The sequence below is a fragment of the Pan troglodytes genome, chromosome 1 (genome assembly GCF_028858775.2).
Source record: "Pan troglodytes isolate AG18354 chromosome 1, NHGRI_mPanTro3-v2.0_pri, whole genome shotgun sequence".
Taxonomy (NCBI): domain Eukaryota; kingdom Metazoa; phylum Chordata; class Mammalia; order Primates; family Hominidae; genus Pan; species Pan troglodytes.
In genome coordinates, this window is record NC_072398.2 from 146023050 (window position 1) to 146042892 (window position 19843).

Here is a 19843-nt window from a genome sequence, read left to right on the forward strand (position 1 = left end):
CCCAGCACTTTGGGAGGCCGATGTGGGCGGATCACCTAAGGTCAGGAGTTCAAGACCAGCCTGGCCAACATGGTGAAACTGCATCTTTACTAAAAATACAAAAATTAGGTGGGCATGGTGGCATGTGCCTGTAATCCCAGCTACTCGGGAGGCTGAGGCAGGAGAATCACTTGAACCCGGGACACAGAGGTTGCAGTGAGCTGAGATCGAGCAACTGTACTCCAGCCTGGGCAATAGAGCTAGACCCTGTTTCAAAAAACAAAAACAAATGTATTCTATAAGTATAAATGTATTGATGTTTATTTACAAGAATGACTCACTGACAAGTCCAGAAACACAAACTTATAACATTGTAAAAGTTAAAAGCAAGATTGACTGATAAGATCTTTACCGCTTCTCTTTTATGCACTCCTCTCTTGCTTTCCAGGAATGTTTATGTAAACCTTTGATGTCAGCGTTTCCTGTCTTTCTTTTGATTTGGTGTCAGTATATTCCTTTAAGCCAGTAACATCATTATGTTGATTGTTAAGGTTTAATATTCCCCTTTACATTGTTTTAACATCTTTGTCAGAAATCAATTGACCATATATGTGTGAATCTATTTCTGGGTTCTATTTTGTCCCATTGCCTATGTGTAGTCTATATGTCTGTCTTCATCAGTACCAAGTTGTTTAGCTTAAATAGCTTTATAGATATAGGTAGGATAAATCCTCCAGTTTTATCTTTCTTTTAAAAAATTGCTTTGGTTATTCTGGATTCTTTGCATTTGCTTCCATAGGAATTTTAGAATCAGGTTGTCAATTTCTACAAAACAGTTTGCTAGAATTTTCATTGAGATTGGGTTGAATCTATAAATGAACTTGGTGAAAACTGACATCTTAATGATACTGAGTCTTGTAATTTATGAACATGGTTGATATTTTCATTAAGTCTTCCAATAAAAAGGGGGAATCAGCATTTATAAGCACATCACATATGCCTCATATAGTAATGGGTGCTTTACATGTATCATATTAATTAAAAATCACCATTCCTTTTATTAGCTAGATTGTGTTAGGGACAAGCTACCCCAAAAAAGCTTCTTGGTACTGCCAACACCCCCGCCCCCCACCCCCGCAAACCTCTCTGTACCACCCCTCCCCTTCCCCCAAACCTTTTTACATTTCTAAGCCCCTATCTAGGCACCGCGGTGAAGCCAGCAGACTTTTACCTATCAGGTCCTGCTGCTATAAAGCAAACCCAATTACAAACCATCCGGACCGCACAGTGGGAGGTCGTGGGAAGCATAAACAAACTTTACCTACACCCTCCGGTACCATAAACGTCACAAGGTGATATGTGGCAGAGTTAACCAACAAACAACTCCAGGGTCTCTCTCCCCCACATAAACCCCTCATTTTGTAAGCTCAGGACTGCCTCCTCTGTCTGTAATGGAGCAGCCGGCAGGTTGAATAAAGTCTTGCCTGAACTTGGGTCTCGGTCTCTCTCGGTCTCTCTCGGTCTCTCTCTCTCTCTCTCCCTCTCTCTCGTCCTTTCTCTCGGCTAACTTCACAGATAGCACATAAAAGGAAAAGGGGTTCAGAGAAGGTAAGTAACTCCCTAGAGACCAATAAGTGGCACAGAAGTGAATTTGGGCCCTCATCTGTCTGACTCCAAAACCTGGCTTTTTCTATTCACCGGTCCTTATAACTCAGCTAAAACGAGGGTTAAGCAAGTGCCATCATTTATGACTGTGAACCTCTCCAAAGTTCAGATTGTTCCTGAACAATCAAGCATTTCAAACTCTTACCATCAAGTAAGGAGATGGCGTTACATCGTGTGTAGGCATATGGGCATTAAAGATTACATTATATTTTCCAAATTGCACTTGAGAATTGACTGTGCCAATTATATCCTTTCTGGGTATCTACCTTGTTCACAGTTTGTGGGATCCAGGTTGATGAACAGCATAAAATTCTTGTACCCTGTTGCAAAAATTTATTAGTAATCCATGCATACTGGTTTAGGATTTGAAAACAGGTTTTATAAAAGGTTTGCTAGGTATCGATCTAATTTCAGGAATACCCTAGTAGGGAAATTCAGTGACCTTTACGAACTTACCCGTGGCCAAAAAAAAAAAAATAAGTAAAAATTAAAAATCAGAACAAATCCAAAGCAATTATAATTAAAATTAACCAAAGTTCCTGATCCAATCCTGATAAGGGGTATTAGGTTTAATATTTACAGATAATTTATGAAGAAAAAGATTACGGTTCAAAGTCTACTTCAGGTATTTCTATTTACATTTCTTGGAAAAGTTTCCCAGGGCTCTTTCTGCCCCAGCCCCCAATCTACAGAAGAGTCTAGTCGACTGTCCACTCATTTCACAGCACTTGTCTGAAACTAGAAGACCCAGGGAGGGAACAAGGTTCAGGCTTGAAACGCTAAGACATTCAAGATTTCACCTTGTATGCAAAAATCAGAATGGGAGGCTGCAGCGGGGCCTCACACTAACCGGAGCTAGGCGCTATAGATCCCGCACCCGCGGAGCCCGGCAACCACCTGAGGGGCCTTGGCCAGGAGGGGGTGGCCCCCCGGCGCCGGCGGCAGCTCCGGAGCAAACCTGGCAAACCCGAGCAGGGCGGTGCGGGTTGCTCAGGGAGAAAATGAAGGGAGTGATAGGGTGGGGGTGGCAGGGAACGGGCACAACGCCGGCTTCCTCCGGACGGCCTCCTGCGTCCCACCTGTGCTCCTGAAAAGCGGCCCCCGACAGGGCGCGGCGGGAACCCGAGCCGGGAGTAGGGTCACGAGTTAAAGCGGCGGGGGCGGGAGGATGCGCGGGCGGCGGACGGGGCGCTCTCCTCCCGTCTGACTCTGGGCGGAGCGGGGCTCGAGGCTGCTGGAGCCGCTCGCTGACTCGCCCTGCGCCCTCGCCGCGGACACCGGAGCTGCGGCCGCTCCCCGCTGTCCCCCAGGTGAGCCCGCGGGGCGCCGCCCCGGGGCGTCGGGTGTCGCGGGAACGGCGCCCGCAGCGCACAGGGAGGGCCGGGGAGTCCGGGAGGCAGCGAGCCGTCGGGGACGCCGCGGGAGGGCCGGGCCGGGCAGTCGGCGCCATGGAGGGCAGGCGGGCTGGAGCTGGGCGTGAGATGCAGCTGTTCCGCGCCGCCCCCAAGCCGCCCGCAGGTCAGTGGAGGTGCGCGCCTGCCGGGCCTGCCCGGGGCTGGGCGGGTGGTGGTGCTCTGCTCCTCGGTCCCCCTCCAGGCCGCCGCCCACCTGTGGCCAGGGCTCAGAGGGCTGGAAGCCACCCCCGCCCGGAGCCCCTGGGCTGGAAGGCTTGGATGCCGGCCCGGGCTCCAGATGGCCTTGACGCGGCTCGGCTGGCCCCTCTCAAGGCGGACTGTCCCCCTGTTAGAGGTGGGGGCGGCTGGAAGTCGGGGCTCAGGCCCGGGTCGCTGCGCTGGCTGAAAGCAGCCGCCAGCCGGGCTGCGGCCGTCTGAGCTCAACGGCAGTGCCCGGGGATGGCAGCGACCGCTCTGGGACATCGCTGCAACCCTGCGGCTCTTTCTCGCACACACTGCCCGACAAAAGTGTCAACCCTTGTTGTTTGTTTGAAAAAAAAAGAAAGAAGACTGGAGAGACTAAAGTTTTGTGTCTGGTGAAGTGGGAAAGCGCTTCTGAAAAAACGAGGTTGCATAACTTTATCGCCAACTGGGAGGCCTTTGCTATTTATACACTCCCGGGCTTTCTCCAATTTTCTGCAGCTTACTCCAATCAAGCCTCTGCCCGCCAGGAATAGGTAACCTGTGTGTGTCCGTTTGCTCCTTCTAAGAGCATGCCTGATAGATACTTCGGTAGCCTCTCCGGATGGCCCCTTCGTCGGGTAGCCTCTCCTGATGGGGTCCTTCGCCCACCCTGCCTCCCGCGCCGGCGCTCCGGGTGAATGTCAAGGGTGGCTGGCTGCGAATACCTCCTTCAGCTGCTGGGGTTCCCGACAGTTTGCAGTTTTTAAAAGTGCACCCTCGGAAGGGCTTTTCAGACTGGGTAAAGCTGACTTTTCCAAGGTCAGCATCTGGTCCTGGTGAATGAAATGTCTACCGGGACAACTCGTTGTGATGTGCTGCATATATGCTGGTTGGCTTGTTTTCTCTTTGTTCCTGTGGATTACTGTTACATGGTGTGTGGCTAGTTTGTTTAAAATTTAATTTTCCCTGTATCAAAGTGGAAAGCGCTTAGTGTCAATATACACCTCACCAACATACTTATTGACAGCTTCATCATTATGTTGGTGTTCATATGCGAGCTTTGGTCAACATGAAATCATCTGCGTTTTAAGTCCTATAGATAAAGTCTCCTTAAATGCTGGTTAAAATATCCTGCCTTTTTGAAGGAAGTAAAACTGTTAAGTGAAAATCCTAATTGATTAATAACTTTTTCTTTCCTTTATGCCTTTACCTAAGAATTACTGCATTTATGCTTTGACAGGCATTTTAACACGCACACATGAGCCACACTTTAATGAGTTATATAATAATTACTTCATTTTGAAGGTACTGCATTTGCCATACAGTAAATATGTTTTATGGTTTATTCATCCAGCAGTATCCTTATTAATCTTTTCATTAACAAGAGTTTAAAAACCTTCCCCATGCTACTCTTTATAGCCAGTATCTATTGTTCGGAGATGTTGGGCTTGCTAAGAATGCTTGAATTGGAATCAAAAGTGGGGTTCTAGACTTGGAAAGCAGCATGGTATCTAACCAGTGACTTGTAAGATATTGTATGAATGCAGGTTACAATTTTCCTCCTTCATTGCTGAGTACAAGTTATTATTAAAATGTCAAATAAAGCCTGCCTTTCTATTCTGTATGGAAGGACGCTACTCATTGTTTGGGGTATTTTACTTTGAACAGGTTTCCATAGTATAATATCAATCTTAGTCTGAGGGAAAATCCAAGATCCATCCCAGTCTCTAGAGTGACTTCTCCGTCACTTTGAAAAAACTGATTCTGAAGACAATAAAACCAGCCCGACCCAACCCTTTTGAAACGTACCTGCCCCCCCAAATAGACATGAAGTACTTTGAAAATATGCTATAAATATAAGGCCTTCAATAAAAAGTCATTACAAGCGATGCCACAGACTGGGAATTAGGCTTAAATTGAGGGCCCACTTTCCCCTTTGTACAACAGTTATGTTTCCTGAGGCTCATACTGCCCCTTAAGAACCTTACTGGCTTTCTAGGAAGCCGCCCTGTCTGCTGTGGGTGTTAGGTAGGTGAGTCTGCTTAGCGCTAGACCCTATGCAAAGGCGTTGTTTACTGTTTTATTTAATGCTCTCTACAGTCATAACTATTTAATTCTGGCTACAATCATAGAAGGGTAGGTGTTGTTATTCCCATTTTGCTGGAGAGGAAACTGAGGCTCAGAAGGGCTAAGTGATTTCCCTGAGATTGCAGAAATGTCAAGTCATGGAACCAGGATTAGAAACCAAACTGAATCTTGTTCTTTACACTACACCCTGCTATCTTTAACTCGGTGGTTTTAAACATTTTTTGATAATCTGTGAAAGTTTTAGTTACCTCCCAGGAAAAAGTGTCCACAGCCACATACATGAAAGTTTTCATATAACTTCAAGGCCCACCTACCCTCTGAAGTCCTTCCCCCAGGTCCTCAGGTCTCTGATCCTCTAACTATACTGAGTGAGGCAGAAAACATATACATCCTATATATATGTACATATAATCTTTTACTAATGGGAGCAGCCCTTGAATTTGGTAACTTTGAACTAGGTGAAAATTCACTTTGTAATTAAAACAAATAAAAAAGTGACGTCCTACATTGGAACTGATTCTGTAAACATCTAAAATGCAGTTTAGAGCAATGGTGCTTATTTGAAACCAGGACTTCTGTATGGGCTTCTCCTTGCAATATTAAAGAATATGGACTTGTGTCTTTACTCACTAAATGGAAATGTTGGTTGTTGTTTTTTTTTTTCCTCTAGAGATGGCAGATCCTGAGGTAGTTGTGAGTAGCTGCAGCTCTCATGAAGAGGAAAATCGCTGCAATTTTAACCAGCAAACATCTCCATCTGAGGAGCTTCTATTAGAAGACCAGATGAGGCGAAAACTCAAATTTTTTTTCATGAATCCCTGTGAGAAGTTCTGGGCTCGAGGTAGAAAACCATGGAAACTTGCCATACAAATTCTAAAAATTGCAATGGTGACTATCCAGGTAAGCATCTCAGATCATGAGTTTGGTGAAAGCCTCTTTTAATTACAAAGATAACTATGGACAGTGGTTTTTTTTTTTTAATAACTTTTAACTATATGCAAAATGTTGAAGAGTAGCAGATAAGAAAACATACAATCTTAGACCCTTCTGTCTTCAACATTTGTGAAAGAGTTTGTCTTCTTTTTTCTTAGTTTTTTTCTTCTATCGTTCGCTAAGTTATAATTTTAGTCACATAATCTAATTAATTTTCAGGAAAAGAAAACTAATATTTGGCTTCCAATGAAGAGGTTCAGCTGGTTTCTAAATAAGCCATGGAAACTAGTGTTGTCCAACATTAGGACTTTCTTTTCCTTCCTAGTTAGTTTCCTGGGAATTTCTCTCTTCAGAAACTTAAAGGGTTCCTGCTACAGGCAAATTCTTAGATTCTCACAACCCTGTGATCATGAGAACCATGCAATGGAAGAATGTGAAGTTAACTAACAGAAGAGGAGTGGCAGGAGCTAGTGAAACACAGGACCTCTTTTTAGTTCAAAGGGAGCTTTTAAATCACATTTCCTTGGCTGCTTTTAATATTTTTTGGGGGGGAAAGGGGGAACCATATTTTGTGATTCTTAATATATACTGGTTGTGATTTATTCTTATGAAAATATGTTTTCCTGTTGGTGAAATTATCTCTTGCTAAAAGCAAAGGGCAAAATAGAAGCAGATTTTAGTGAGAAAAATAGATGTGATAGGTTTATTTTTATTATTACTTACTCTTCCTAAGTTGGTGAAAAATGCCTGAGTAAATAAACAATTGGTATTGAAGGAGAGATTAAAAAAAACAGGATATTACTAATTTTAACTGCTTATTGAGAACAAACACTTATGATTGTTAGGGAACCAAGGCAATTTTTACAATCATATGAAGTTGGTAGAATTCTTGCTTGTTTCTAATGCTGGGTGTTGTATCAAGGGAAACAAACATTTAGTGACTACCCTGTTCCAGTACATTATTTCATTTAATTCTAACATTCTTACTGGCTCATTTTACAGAAGAGGAAACTGATATTCATAGAGCTCTTTTAAAGTCACATGGCTTGGCCAGGCAGGGTGGCTCATGCCTGTAATTCCAGCACTTTGGGATGCTGAGGTGGGTGGATTGCTTGAGCTCAAGAGTTCCAGACCAGCCTGGGTAACATGGTGAAAACCTGTTTCTGTAAAACATACAAAAATAAGCCAGGTGTGGTGATCACACCACTGCACTCCAGCCTGGGTGACAGAGCGACACCTTGTCTCAAAAAAAAAAAAAAAAAAGTCACATGGCTAGTCAGTGGCAATATCAAGACTTTGAAGGCAGGCATTCTCTCTATTATATTACCCTGAAAATGGATGTTCAATTCTCAGCCAAATATTTGGCAAGTTGAAATTGAAATTCTTAACTTCTGAGTGATAATATGGTGTGTCTCAATAGTGAAAAGTTTATTGTTTCTTATAAAGGAGAAAAGCCTGTATCAATTGAACATGAATATTTTCTACTTAGAATAATAATAGGTACCACTTGAGTGTTTGCTGTGTACCAGGCTAAACATTTTATAGATGTCATCATGTTCAATTCTTTTTTTTTTGAGATGGAGTCCCACTCTGTCACCCAGGCTAGAGTACAGTGGCACCATCTCAGCTCACTGCAACCTCTGCCTCCCGGGTTCAAGCGATTCTCCTGCCTCAGCCTCCTCAGTAGCTGGGATTACAGGCACACACCACCATGCCCGGCTAATTTTTGTATTTTCAGTGGAGATGGGGTTTCACCATGTTGGCCAGGCTGCTCTTGAACTCCTGACCTCAGGTGATCCATCCACCTAGGCCTCCCAAAGTGCTGGGATTACAGGCGTGAGCTACCGTGCCCGGCCCATACTCAATTCTTAAAACAAGTTGGAAGGTAGGTAGTGGTATCCTCATTTCACGGAGGAGAACAGTGAGGGGCTTGGTAAGGAAAAGGACCCTGTCATAGTCAGGAAACTAGAAGAGTAGAACTGATATTCAAACTCAGATTTATTTTCTCTAAGATTTATGTTCGTAATTACTTCTTAATTTTTAGGGAGCTCATCTACCTTCCTATGTTTACTAAGGTGGTCAAGGGAAAACTGAACAATGGTTTAAGATATTAAGGCTGCTAGTAATAAGCATGTAAAAGGTGTTTAGGTAAGTTTTTAAAAGGAACTGAGGGTTTCTTAATTGTGATGTTTCCGTAATTTATATCAGAGCAATCAAACAAATATTAGATAAAGACAGCTTTGTAATTGAGCAAATGAAGTGAGCAAATGGTGACAGATTATCTCAGGGAAAACGAGGTGGTCCTTCTGTTAAATTGGAGATTTTGTGTCTGCAGCAGCAAAAGAAAGATGTTTACAATGATAGACACCCTACTAAAAATTTCTCTTTTCCCACTACCTGGCTTACTCTCTGAATTACAGCAGTTTTCTCTCAGCCATTGTTATTCCTGTCTGCCACTAAACCTTTGAGGGCAGGGACCAATTGTCTTCTCATTGTATCCTCAGTCCCTAGCTCACTGCTGACACAGGAGAGGTACTCATGTAGTTGAATGACTGGTAAGAATATCTTTGGGAATTCTTTGGGGCTGTTTGGTCATCAGCTTCAATAGATGCAAAATCCCTAGAATATCAAGATGTCATCTTATTGAGGACAATTAAAGAAGCTCTGCAGAAATGAGAGTTAGGTGCAGAGTGATGATATGTGTGGGGTGCAGACCATATATCATATGTGGAAGGGAGAGGGGAAAAGATTTGTCTGCTGTATTTTTTCTGATCAAACCCTGGATTACTTTGTGTAGCATGACAGGGTGGATAGAACCTAGATTTAGTGTGTCAGACATGGGTTTCAATTTTCACTGTATCAACACTGGCTAGTGATGTGACTTGAAAAAACTATGTAACTTCTCTGAGCCTCATCTCTAAAATTGGTGTATTAGGAATACACTGCAGGATTAGTATGAGGAAAGTTCCTGGAATAGTGTATGGCACATAGGTGCTCAACATTGTTCCCGCCTTCCATATAAAATATACTCTGCCTCACTCTGGGATTTAAGTAAGGGTGTAGTTTCTCAATTTACAGCATGTACAGCATGTGGTGTGTGTGTGTGTGCCTGTGTGTGCATTTGTGTGTGTGAGAGAGAGAGAGAGGTTTGGATGAGAGGGAAGAGAAGACAAAAGAGAGACTTAGAGTATGGTAAGCTTTTTTTTTTTTTTTTTTTTTTTTTTTTGAGACGTAGTTTCGCTCTTGTTGCCCAGGCTGGAGTACAATGGCACAATCTCAGCTCATAGCAACCTCTGCCTCCCGGGTTCAAGCAATTCTCCTGCCTCAGCCTCCTGAGTAGCTGGGATTACAGGCATGCGCCACCATGCCTGGCTAACTTTTTTATTTGTAGTAGAGATGGGGTTTCACCATGTTGGTCAGGCTGGTCTCAAACTCCTGACCTAAGGTAATCCACCTGCCTTGGCCTCCCAAAGTGCTGGGATTACAGGCGTGAACCACCACGCCCGGCTGTATAGTAAGCTTTTAGGTATAATTGAAAGGCCTTAGGTTAATATGACAACAGTGCAGTGAAACCTTTTGTGTGTGTCAACAACTGAGTTTCACGTAAAATGCTGAGGTCAATCCTGCATGACTATTAAGGACACATTATGTTAATATACTTTAATTTAAACATGAGTTGAAAGGATATTTTCTATTTTTGGTCTTACTGTCATGGTTTTGGTGATTAGACCTAGGAATATAGTTTGGTCATAGGACTTGGACTTTCTTAATTTATTATCCACCTGCTGCAAAACCTTCTTGATGTCCCAGAGAATTCATTTTAAACTCTTCTATTTGTTGTTCAAGCCCCTGTACCTTCTGCTCTGCTTTTTCTGCCCACATTTTCCACCCTCTTACCTTTTCTTTTTTTTCTTTTAAGCTGGTCTTATTTGGGCTAAGTAACCAGATGGTGGTAGCTTTCAAGGAAGAGAATACTATAGCATTCAAACACCTTTTCCTAAAAGGATATATGGACCGAATGGATGACACATATGCAGTGTACACACAAAGTGATGTGTATGATCAGTTAATCTTCGCAGTAAACCAGGTAAATCAAGTGTGTGCATTATTTGCTTGGGAAAAAGAACAGACTGGAAAAATGGTGGCAATGTACATAATAGAAACTGACATTCAAGTGGAGAAGGGTGCTGCTTGGAAATGGCACATACAAAATTATTTTTAATTTTTTAAAAATATTGTCAACAAATTTTTATAAAACCAGAAGTTGAGAAAAGCTTTTGTTTAGTAACAGAAAGGCAGAAACTTTGAAGATTTAATTAAAAGAATCAGAGTTAGGGCTTGGCATGGGAGTCTCAAAGATTGAAATTACTAACTATGACCCTGGGTATAAGTAGTCATTAAGTCCTCAGAGCTGAAAGTATACTTTCAGGGCCCCTTAACAAATAATGAGAATATTAACTTTTCATAGTTTGTACAGCAACCAAGACCTAAAAATTCACTTGAAAGTAAGGCCTTTATGTCATACATGACAATGATTTTACTGTGACATTGACTAACTGCCAAACAAAAAACAAGCTTGTTTTTCATATAGATGAATACTGTATTTTATTCTGAGTTTGTAATATATATTTTTGCCATAAATAATACTTTCTCAAGACCCCAAATTTTAAAATCTCTAGGTGTCATTGAAAGCGTCCTTGAAGTCAGCATTCCCAGACTGGGTTAGTTTGAAGGACACATTTCAAAATTATTACAATTTTTCTTCAGAAAATTATTATCGTATAATCATGGCTATTCATTTTCTAGAGACAGTCTATGCACAGTAAGATGTAAACTGCTAGGATAAAATACATATTTATGGCATGAAGTCTTTCTGTTAGCACTGGGGTTGGGAAAATGAGCCAGAAATCTAAAGTACTAGAAATAAGTTACATAAACTGTTCAACAGAACTATGTCCTACAGCTTGTAGGGGGAAAAAGGCATAATGATGGAGATACTCCATTTTTAGAATTTTAAGTATATTACGTTTCTCTAAAGCTAGTCTGATCTAAACTGGTAGTTTGGTGTTTTTCGGGGGGTGGCGGGGAGTGGGATAGAGGCAAGAGGTAAACAGTTCATTAAATTTTTTTTTTTTTTTTGAGACAGGATCTCACTCTGTCACCCAGGCCGCAGTGCAGTGGTGCAGTCACAGCTCTCTGCAGACTCAACCTCCTGGGCACAAGTGATCCTCCCACCTTAGCCTCCCAAGCAGCTGGGGCCACAGGCATGCACCACCATGCTTGGCTAATTAAAAAAAAATTTTTTTTATAGAGACAGGGTCTCCCTATGTTGCCCAGGTTGCTCAAACTCCTGGCCTCAAGTGATCCTCCCACCTCAGCCTCCCAAAGTGCATTAAATTCCTTATAAATCATCTTAACCTTTATTCGTAGACCTAGACTCAGTCTTCAAAATGTAGTATTTGGCACTTAGGCCATTCCACTTTTTCAGATTTCCACATTCCTTCTGGAAATCCATGTACCTGCTTTATTCTAGTTGTCTTGGTCTGTTCCTTCTGCTGCAACAAAATACCTGAGACTAGATAACAGACAAACAACAGAAATTTCTGCCTAATAATTCTGGAGCTGGGGAAGTCCAAGATCACTTACCTTACCACTGGTAAGGGCTTGCACCTTCTTGCTGTATTCTTACATGATGGAAGGCAGAAGGACAAAATGGCCTGGCTAATTTCTCCCAGCCTTTTATAAGGCCAGTAGTCCTATTCATGATTGTTGACCTCCTAAAGACTCCACCTCTTAAGACTATCATATTGGGGTTTAATTTCCAACATAAGAACTTTGGAGGGACACATACATTCCATGTATGACTCCCTACTGTTGATTCCCTATTGTTTTCTAAGATGATTTACTGTTTTTCTAAGCACCAGTAGGTACTTTTAGCTGAAGATAAAAAGTGTCTTGATCAAAATTTTTATGAATAAGTAGGGTTTTGAGTGTTAATGAGGTCAGTTCTCTTTCGGGCTTCTGAGAAATGAATAGAAAAAATGTGAATTAATATTTTTTATTTTTTATTTTATTTTTTATTTTTGAGACAGGGTCTCACCGTGTCACCCAGGCTGAAGTGCAGTGGCACAATCTTGGCTCACTGCAACCTCTGCCTCCTGCGCTCAAGCAATTCTCCCACCTCAGCCTCCTGAGTAGCTGGGATTACAGGCTCCTGTCACTACCCCCAGCTAATTTTTTTTTTGTATTTTTAGTAGAAGCAGGGTTTCGCCATATTAGCCAGACTGGTCTTGAACTCCTGACCTCAAGTGATCTGCCCGCCTTGGCCTCCCAAAGTGCTGGGATTACAGGTGTGAGCCACTGCACCTGGCCAAAATGTAAATTATTATTAAAACAGGAAGGATCTTTGTTTTCTGTGAAGAAAGCGTTTCTTTACTTAATAGTTGAGGTGATTGTTACTGAGAGGAACTGACAAATAGGGCAGTGGCATCTCAGTTCTTAGAAGCATATCCATGACTATTAGTTATCCCCAAGGGTTTAGCCCCAAGATGTCATCCTACTGGATAATCTCCAGGGCTCATTCTGATCCAATACTGTGATTATAACAGCACTACTGTTTATTATATATGTTTCTATATTTGAATGTGAGAGACCTTATTTTCTTTTTAGGCTGTCTCCTGGCTTTCCTCTTATTTCTTCAATAATTTTTGGGTCAGCTTTATTGGCTCCTTTTCTTTCATCTGCCTCTTAAATTTGAGCAGTCCTCAAAGCTTGGTCGTTTTCCTACAGAAATGACCTCCACTACCCAGCCTCAGCCATCACTATGATGAAGGGACTCCCAAGCAGTTGCCCACACTGCCAGACACCTACCTCACAAGCACCTCAGAACTGCCCATCCAAGAGCAGCTTCATATTCTCCTCCCACCCACACTCCCTAGGCTGTTTCTTCCTTCTGGTCTTCTGGCTTAGGTTGAAAGGCCTCAGGGTCTTCCGGGAATCGTTTATTCTTGCAGCTCAAACATAGTTTATAAATTCCTGTTTCTGGATGGCTTCCTTTCTTTCCTACCCCCCTGCCCTACCACCTCTTGCTTTTGGTGCCACAGCATTTAGCTAAGGACATTTAATGTGTTTTTATATTACCACTCAAAGGCTGACCTGGGACCCATGAATCTGACTGAAAACTCCTTCTCTCAAGGCAGAGCTGCAGAGACCAGGAGGGACGGATGCCCAGACTAATTAAAGCTCCTCCAAGGCCTCAGCCACTTGGCTGCTCTGTGCCGTCTCACCATTGTTAGTTCCACCAGTTAGTTCCAACCATCATCTCATACCACATTTCTGTCCCGTAACCCTCTGTCTTGGGCTCTAGAGCTGCCCTCTAGCTGGACACAGCCCTGCTGCTTCCCTAGATTACCCAGTTCTTGCCAGATGCTCAGACCTGCACAAAGAGCCATATGAAGAGCTCAAGGAAGTCTGGCTATAGCGTATATAGTTAATGTATATATTATATAACGTAACTATGTGGTGTATGTAGGTATAATGTGAACAGGTACCTGCAGCCGTGGGTCTCAGATCTTTCACAGTTCAAGAACTTAAAAGGTTTAAGACACAAGATTCTGTGGTCAGGAGGTTCAGACCTTTAGGTGATTCTTGTGGGGACTGCCCCACAATTACACCTGGACTCTGGGAGAGTTGTAGGGCCCCATCACAGCTATGACTGCGCTTCGTGACCCCTGTTTGCCTTTCCCAGTTTACCTCCCATTACACATCATATGTTCTAGGCACACTGGTCTTACTGGGTACCTTAAATGGAAAACAAAAATCTCAGAACTGAGTATCTCCAGCATTATTCTACTTTATCCCTATATGCCAAGCACAATGTTGTTTACTAGCTTAGGAAGCTTGCTTCTGTTACCATAGATTTCTGGCTCACTTTCCCAATCCTAATGCTAACAGAAAGCTTGGTGCCATAATCACCTAGCTTATCCTAACAGTTTACCAACTCACTGTGCACAGATTAGCTCTAGTAATGAAGAGTTCCATCGCATTATTATAATTTTTCACCTCACCATTAATCTGACAAATATTTGAGCACCTACTGTGTGCCTGCAGGGCTGGTGTTAGAGCAGTGAATTGATAAATTCCCTGTCCTGTGGAACTTGCATTCTAATCGGGGAGATAGATTTTAAACAAGTTTAACTAAAATCTTTTGGTTTAGGGTAATGATAAGTGCTATGAAGAAAAATAAACTAGCATAAGGCAATAACAGTAGTCTCAGAGTGGTCAGAAAATGCCTTTCTGAAGACTTGAAATCTTGGGGAGAATATTTCAAGCTGAAGGCGTGGCAACAGAAGGCCCTGAAGCTGGAAAGTGTTTGGTATGTTTGAGAAAATGCGAGGGAGGCAAGTATGAGGGGGCAGAGTTAGGGCCAGAGGAGCTGGGGGCCAGGTCTCTCAGGACATGGAAAGGAGCCTTGAATGTTATTCTGAAAGAGACAGGAAGCCATGGAAGGGCTTTTGATAGGGGAGAGACAATGATAATATACATAACCAAAATCTAACATGTATTCACTCAAATATTTATTAAATAGTATCTATTGGTTGGGTACGGTGGCTCACGCCTGTAATCCCAGCACTTTGGGAGGTCGAGGCGGGCAGATCACGAGGTCAGGAGATCGAGACCTTCCTGGCTAACATGGTGAAACCCTGTCTCTACTTCTACAGAAAAATTAGCCAGGTGTGGTAGCATGAGCCTATACTCCCAGCTACTCAGGAGGCTGAGGCAGGAGAATTGCTTGAACCCAGGAGGCAGAGGTTGCAGTGAGCCGAGATCATGCCACTGCACTCCAGCCTGGGTGACAGAGCGAGACTCCCTCGCAAAAACAAAAACAAACAAAAATAGTATCTATTATGTATCAGGCACTTTTTGTGTGTGCAAGGGTACTGCAGTGAACAAATAAAGTCAAGGAGGTCATATTCTCATTGGAAGAGCCAGGTAGTAAATAAGTATAGAAGAGCATCATCTGTCAGTTTGTTATAAGTACTGTGAAATACAAAACAAAGCCAGCAAAGTGAATAGCTGGAGGTGGTTGGAGAAGGTCTCTCTGACAAGGTGACATGTAAGCAGACAGCAGACTAAAGAGAGGGCATGCAGCCTGTGTCTATCTCAAGGAAGAACCTTCCAGATAGGAAGAACAGTAAAAACAAGAGTCTTGAGCAAGTGTATTTTGGATATCACTGTTCTAAGAGCTGTACATGCATTAATTCATTCACTCTTTATAGCAATCCTATGAGTTCTAGATGGAGACTAGACTAAGGTGAGAGGGAGGATTGGAGAGGCAGAGGCTTAATTTTTTAGGGGAGAGAGGATGGTGGTTTGGACTAAGGCCATATCAGTGAAGGTGATGAGAGACAGTCCTATTTGTGGTGAAGAGGCTCAGATTTTTAAGTGATTCTTTTGCAGAGATAATTTGAAAGTCATGCATGACTTTCAGATGGACTGGAAGTGGAGTATAAGAGGAATTGACAAAAGGATCTTTCCTAAGTTTTGGCCTGAACAACTGACTGACTTACAGAATAATTTATTGAGAAGGGAATTACTATGGAAGAAGCAGGTGTTTCTGTTTGCACATTTACTAGAGATTCCTCTTAGACACCATAGGCATCATGTAGGCAGATTGTCATCCATGTGTGGTATTCAGTGGAAAGGTCAGAGCTGGAGATGCAAATTTGGAAGCTGTCAGCATAGAGGTGGTATTTGAAATATGGGACTGGTTGAAGTCAGCTGTGGAGAGAATGTGGATAGAGGTCATGGCTTGAACCCAAAGATAGGCCAAAATATAGAGGTTGGCAGTGGGAGGATTTCAGCAAAGGAGACCAAGAAGAAACAATCAGTGTCCCAGAAGTCAAGTAAAGAAAGTATTCCATGTAGGAGGAGCATTCAACTGCATCAAATACCATGGAGATGTCAAGTTATAGGAGGACTGAGAACTAGGCATCAGATTTGGTAATACGCTGCTCATTAATGACCTTGACAAGGTCCAACTCAAAATCCATCCCATATTAGAAATTATTTTCTTCATTTGTCATAGCATGCTTCACTCATATCTTTTAGCAGAATTATTTTCTATGTGTCGATCACACAAAGTTGTTCATTTCAAGAGTGACAGAATGACCAACTGTACCAGACATATTGCTCCAAAAACACTTTGTTTTGGAAACATGTCTGCAGACATCCATTAAGAATTTAAGATGACAGTTATTCCAAGGCACTATAAGATTCTTACTTGTAAAAGTAATTTTTTTAAATGTAGAGGACCCACTAGGATAGGCAATATTGGTATGAAGGTGATTAAATTATAATCTTGCAAAGATAAAGGTTAAACCAACACTTTCTTTAAAAAAGGTTTTGCTGGCTAGCCTATAATAATTGTATCCCACTTCTTATACTACAGTGTTAAAGTAGAACTCTGACCTTACAGGAGATAGTTTAAAGATAAATATGTATTTACATTGAATATCACCTGAATTAAACATAATTCTTTAAGGGAGGAAAGAAATGCAAAGATTATGTGGCTTCAGACTTTAATTTTACAGATCAGGAACTAGAAGGTCAGAAAGTTTGTCACAGAAATGAGGCTTGAATCTAGAACTCTAATTTGTGAGTGCCCTTTGCCTTCCTAGTGCACAGCAGCAAGTCACTTACCCTGTTTATCAAAGTGAATGTCTCTATCCCAAGGGAACCTGCCAGGATCAGAGGTGGGGAGGGAGGGGAGTTATGGCTTCACTCCTGCCCTGGCTGGCATTACCATTTTCTGTTTCTCATTTTTGTTGAAGTACTTGCAGCTATACAATGTCTCCGTTGGGAATCATGCTTATGAGAACAAAGGTACCAAGCAATCTGCTATGGCAATCTGTCAGCACTTCTACAAGCGAGGAAACATCTACCCTGGAAATGATACCTTTGACATCGATCCAGAAATTGAAACTGGTGATGTTCTTCTATAACCTAGAACCTCAATTTTTAACACCTCAATTTATATTTAAAATTAGTAATTTCATCTTTGAAAACATTGATTTGGTCTGTGATATTAGGACATAGTAAGAATGATATACGAGTTATTATGTGTCAGGTACTGTTCTGAGCCCTTTACTATAACTCAAGAATCCTCAAGGAAACCCAGCAAGTCAAGGATTATTATTATCCCCTTTTATAGAAGACTAAAGTATGGCTCAGAGAGTTAAATGATCTGCCAAAGATGGAGCTAGAAGAGGCAGTGCTGAAATTGGGCTCAGGCTGTTTGTGTTCTTAGCTATCGTACTCCACCATCTCTTGTGCAGGACATGCCAGTGAAGTATTAATAGATATAATGTTTGTAAAACATTACGCTTGCAAACTCTTGGTACATATAAAACTCTCCTGCCCCAATACCACTTCACTATCATGCATCTTTGGGGGTAGATTGAAGGGGAGGAATGAAAATCAGAACATGGAATAGCATGGCGTATTCTTCTTAGCAAAGTTCTATTTGCAATTATGCCTAAAATATTAGCTTAGGTCATTGAGTTAAAAAATAAGTATTGAAATACTTTTAACAACAGCCACTAGGATTTTTTTTTCTAGAGATAATACTGATAACAGTACTGAAAGGGAAAACTTTCTAAAATGCTGTCTTCCTTTTTTGGTGTGTGTGTGGGATGTCTATTGAAGAAACATTGTTAGTGCATATTTTAAAAATAGATCCCTCAAACTGCTTAGAAAATATTACTGTAATTACTGCAAGTGCCTCAAATCCTATGCTTAGGATACAAAAAGGGGGAGGGACTCAAAGTTTATCTAGGCTTAAAAACGAAGACAGCATTTATATAACATTAATGAAATAGAGTTCAGATCTTTGTCTAGCCTCCATCCACTCCAGAAATGTAGCCACTTAGGTCTTAAAAACACATGAGTCACGGTAACCATGTGGTATCAATGTTTATTTAGCTTTTAAAATTTTAATTCAGAAAAATAATAGAATCTGAATAACTGGTCTTAAATGTATCAGCCTTTCAAAATGCAGTCTTATTTAAGTACTGTATCATGTTTTTGTTCCTTTCTATGGCAGAGTGTTTCTTTGTGGAGCCAGATGAACCTTTTCACATTGGGACACCAGCAGAAAATAAACTGAACTTAACACTGGACTTCCACAGGTGAGGGGAGCAGACAGGAGTGTAACTTACGTTTGCACGTATATATTGCCACAGAACTAAAATCACCTCTGTTTTCTAGACTCCTAACAGTGGAGCTTCAGTTTAAACTGAAAGCCATTAATCTGCAGACAGTTCGTCATCAAGAACTCCCTGACTGTTATGACTTTACTCTGACTGTAAGTGTGGGCCAGGCTGAATTTGGTTCCAGTCTGGAGAAAAATTGTTTTATCTGGTAATGTTTCATATCCTTGGATTACGGTGTGATAAAAAAAATAGGATGTTTTCACTTGAATGTGCATAAGGGAAGCATTGATACATCTAGCTCTATTTTGCTATAATAACAAGTTTACTTGTTAGTTATGTCTTCTGCACCTCTGTATAAGTTCTAGAAAAGCAGGGACCTTGTTTTGTTCACTACTATTTCCAGTACCACGAACAGTGCCTGGTATAGATTTTCAAACCCAAAAGGAACAGGTGTTTTTAGGTTTTGTGTGGTTGGCTCTCAGCAGTCTATGGCTGGCTGTCAGCTAAAGGTTACTGCCAAGGGTTCTTGTTACTTAGTGTCCTCACCATGGATGTTTCCATGTTTGGGGTTTGTAGTATACATCTTTAACTTATTACAGTCTACCTTCAAGTTATACCACTGCATACAGTGTAAGAACCTTACGACAATGTACTTCCATTTCTCCCATCTTGACCCTTGTGCTATTGTGGCCACATAATGTATTTCTACATGTGTTATAAACCCACAATATATGTTATTAATCTCTCTCTCTCTCTCTCTCTCTCTCTCTTCTTTTTCTGAGACAGAGTCTCGCTCTGTCACCTAGGCTGGAGTGCAGTGGCGTGATCTCAGCTCACTGCAAGCTCCGCCTCCCGGGTTCACGCCATTCTCCTGCCTCAGCCTCCCGAGTAGCTGGGACTACAGGCATCCGCCACCATGCCCGGCTAATTTTTTTGTATTTTTTTTAGCAGAGATGGGGTTTCACCGCGTTAGCCAGGATGGTCTCGATCTTCTGACTTCGTGATCCACCCGCCTCAGCCTCCCAAAGTGCTGGGATTACAGGTGTGAGCCACCGTGCCCAGCCTATTTTTTCTTTAAACAGTCAATTATCTTTTAAAGTGATTTAAATAATAATAAAAACATTTTAATATTTGCCCATGTAGCTACCATTTCCAGTGTGCTTCATTCTGTGTGTAGCTCCCAGTTTGTATCTGGTATTATTTTCCTTCTGCCTGAAGGGCTTCCTGTAACATTTCTTACAGTGCAGGTCTGCACTTTCAGCTTTTGTATGTTTAAAAAAGTATTTTGCCTTCCTTTTTAAAGTTCTTATTAGCATCTTTTAAATAAAAATTTTATGAATACATATTTATGGGGTACAGGTGATATTTTGATGCCAGCATTCAGTGTGT

At 41.8% G+C, this 19843-nt stretch overlaps 1 protein-coding gene across 4 annotated transcripts in view; it reads left to right on the forward strand.

The window, feature by feature from the left end:
- Nucleotides 1-2447: 2447 nt before the first annotated feature.
- Nucleotides 2448-19843, forward strand: part of MCOLN3 (mucolipin TRP cation channel 3) — a 30773-nt gene continuing 13377 nt past the window's right edge. The window contains exons 1-6 of one of the 4 annotated variants that reach the window (XM_016921657.4): nucleotides 2448-2954; nucleotides 5980-6209; nucleotides 10162-10329; nucleotides 17075-17228; nucleotides 18346-18430; nucleotides 18510-18606. In XM_016921657.4, coding sequence (XP_016777146.1) covers nucleotides 5982-6209; nucleotides 10162-10329; nucleotides 17075-17228; nucleotides 18346-18430; nucleotides 18510-18606 — 732 coding nt within the window. In that variant the 5' untranslated portion in view covers nucleotides 2448-2954; nucleotides 5980-5981. Of the gene's footprint in view, nucleotides 2955-3712; nucleotides 4041-5979; nucleotides 6210-10161; nucleotides 10330-17074; nucleotides 17229-18345; nucleotides 18431-18509; nucleotides 18607-19843 lie in introns of those variants that run through there. The other 3 variants (XM_054667617.2, XM_009424388.5, XM_009424391.5) reach the window with 3 other exon arrangements.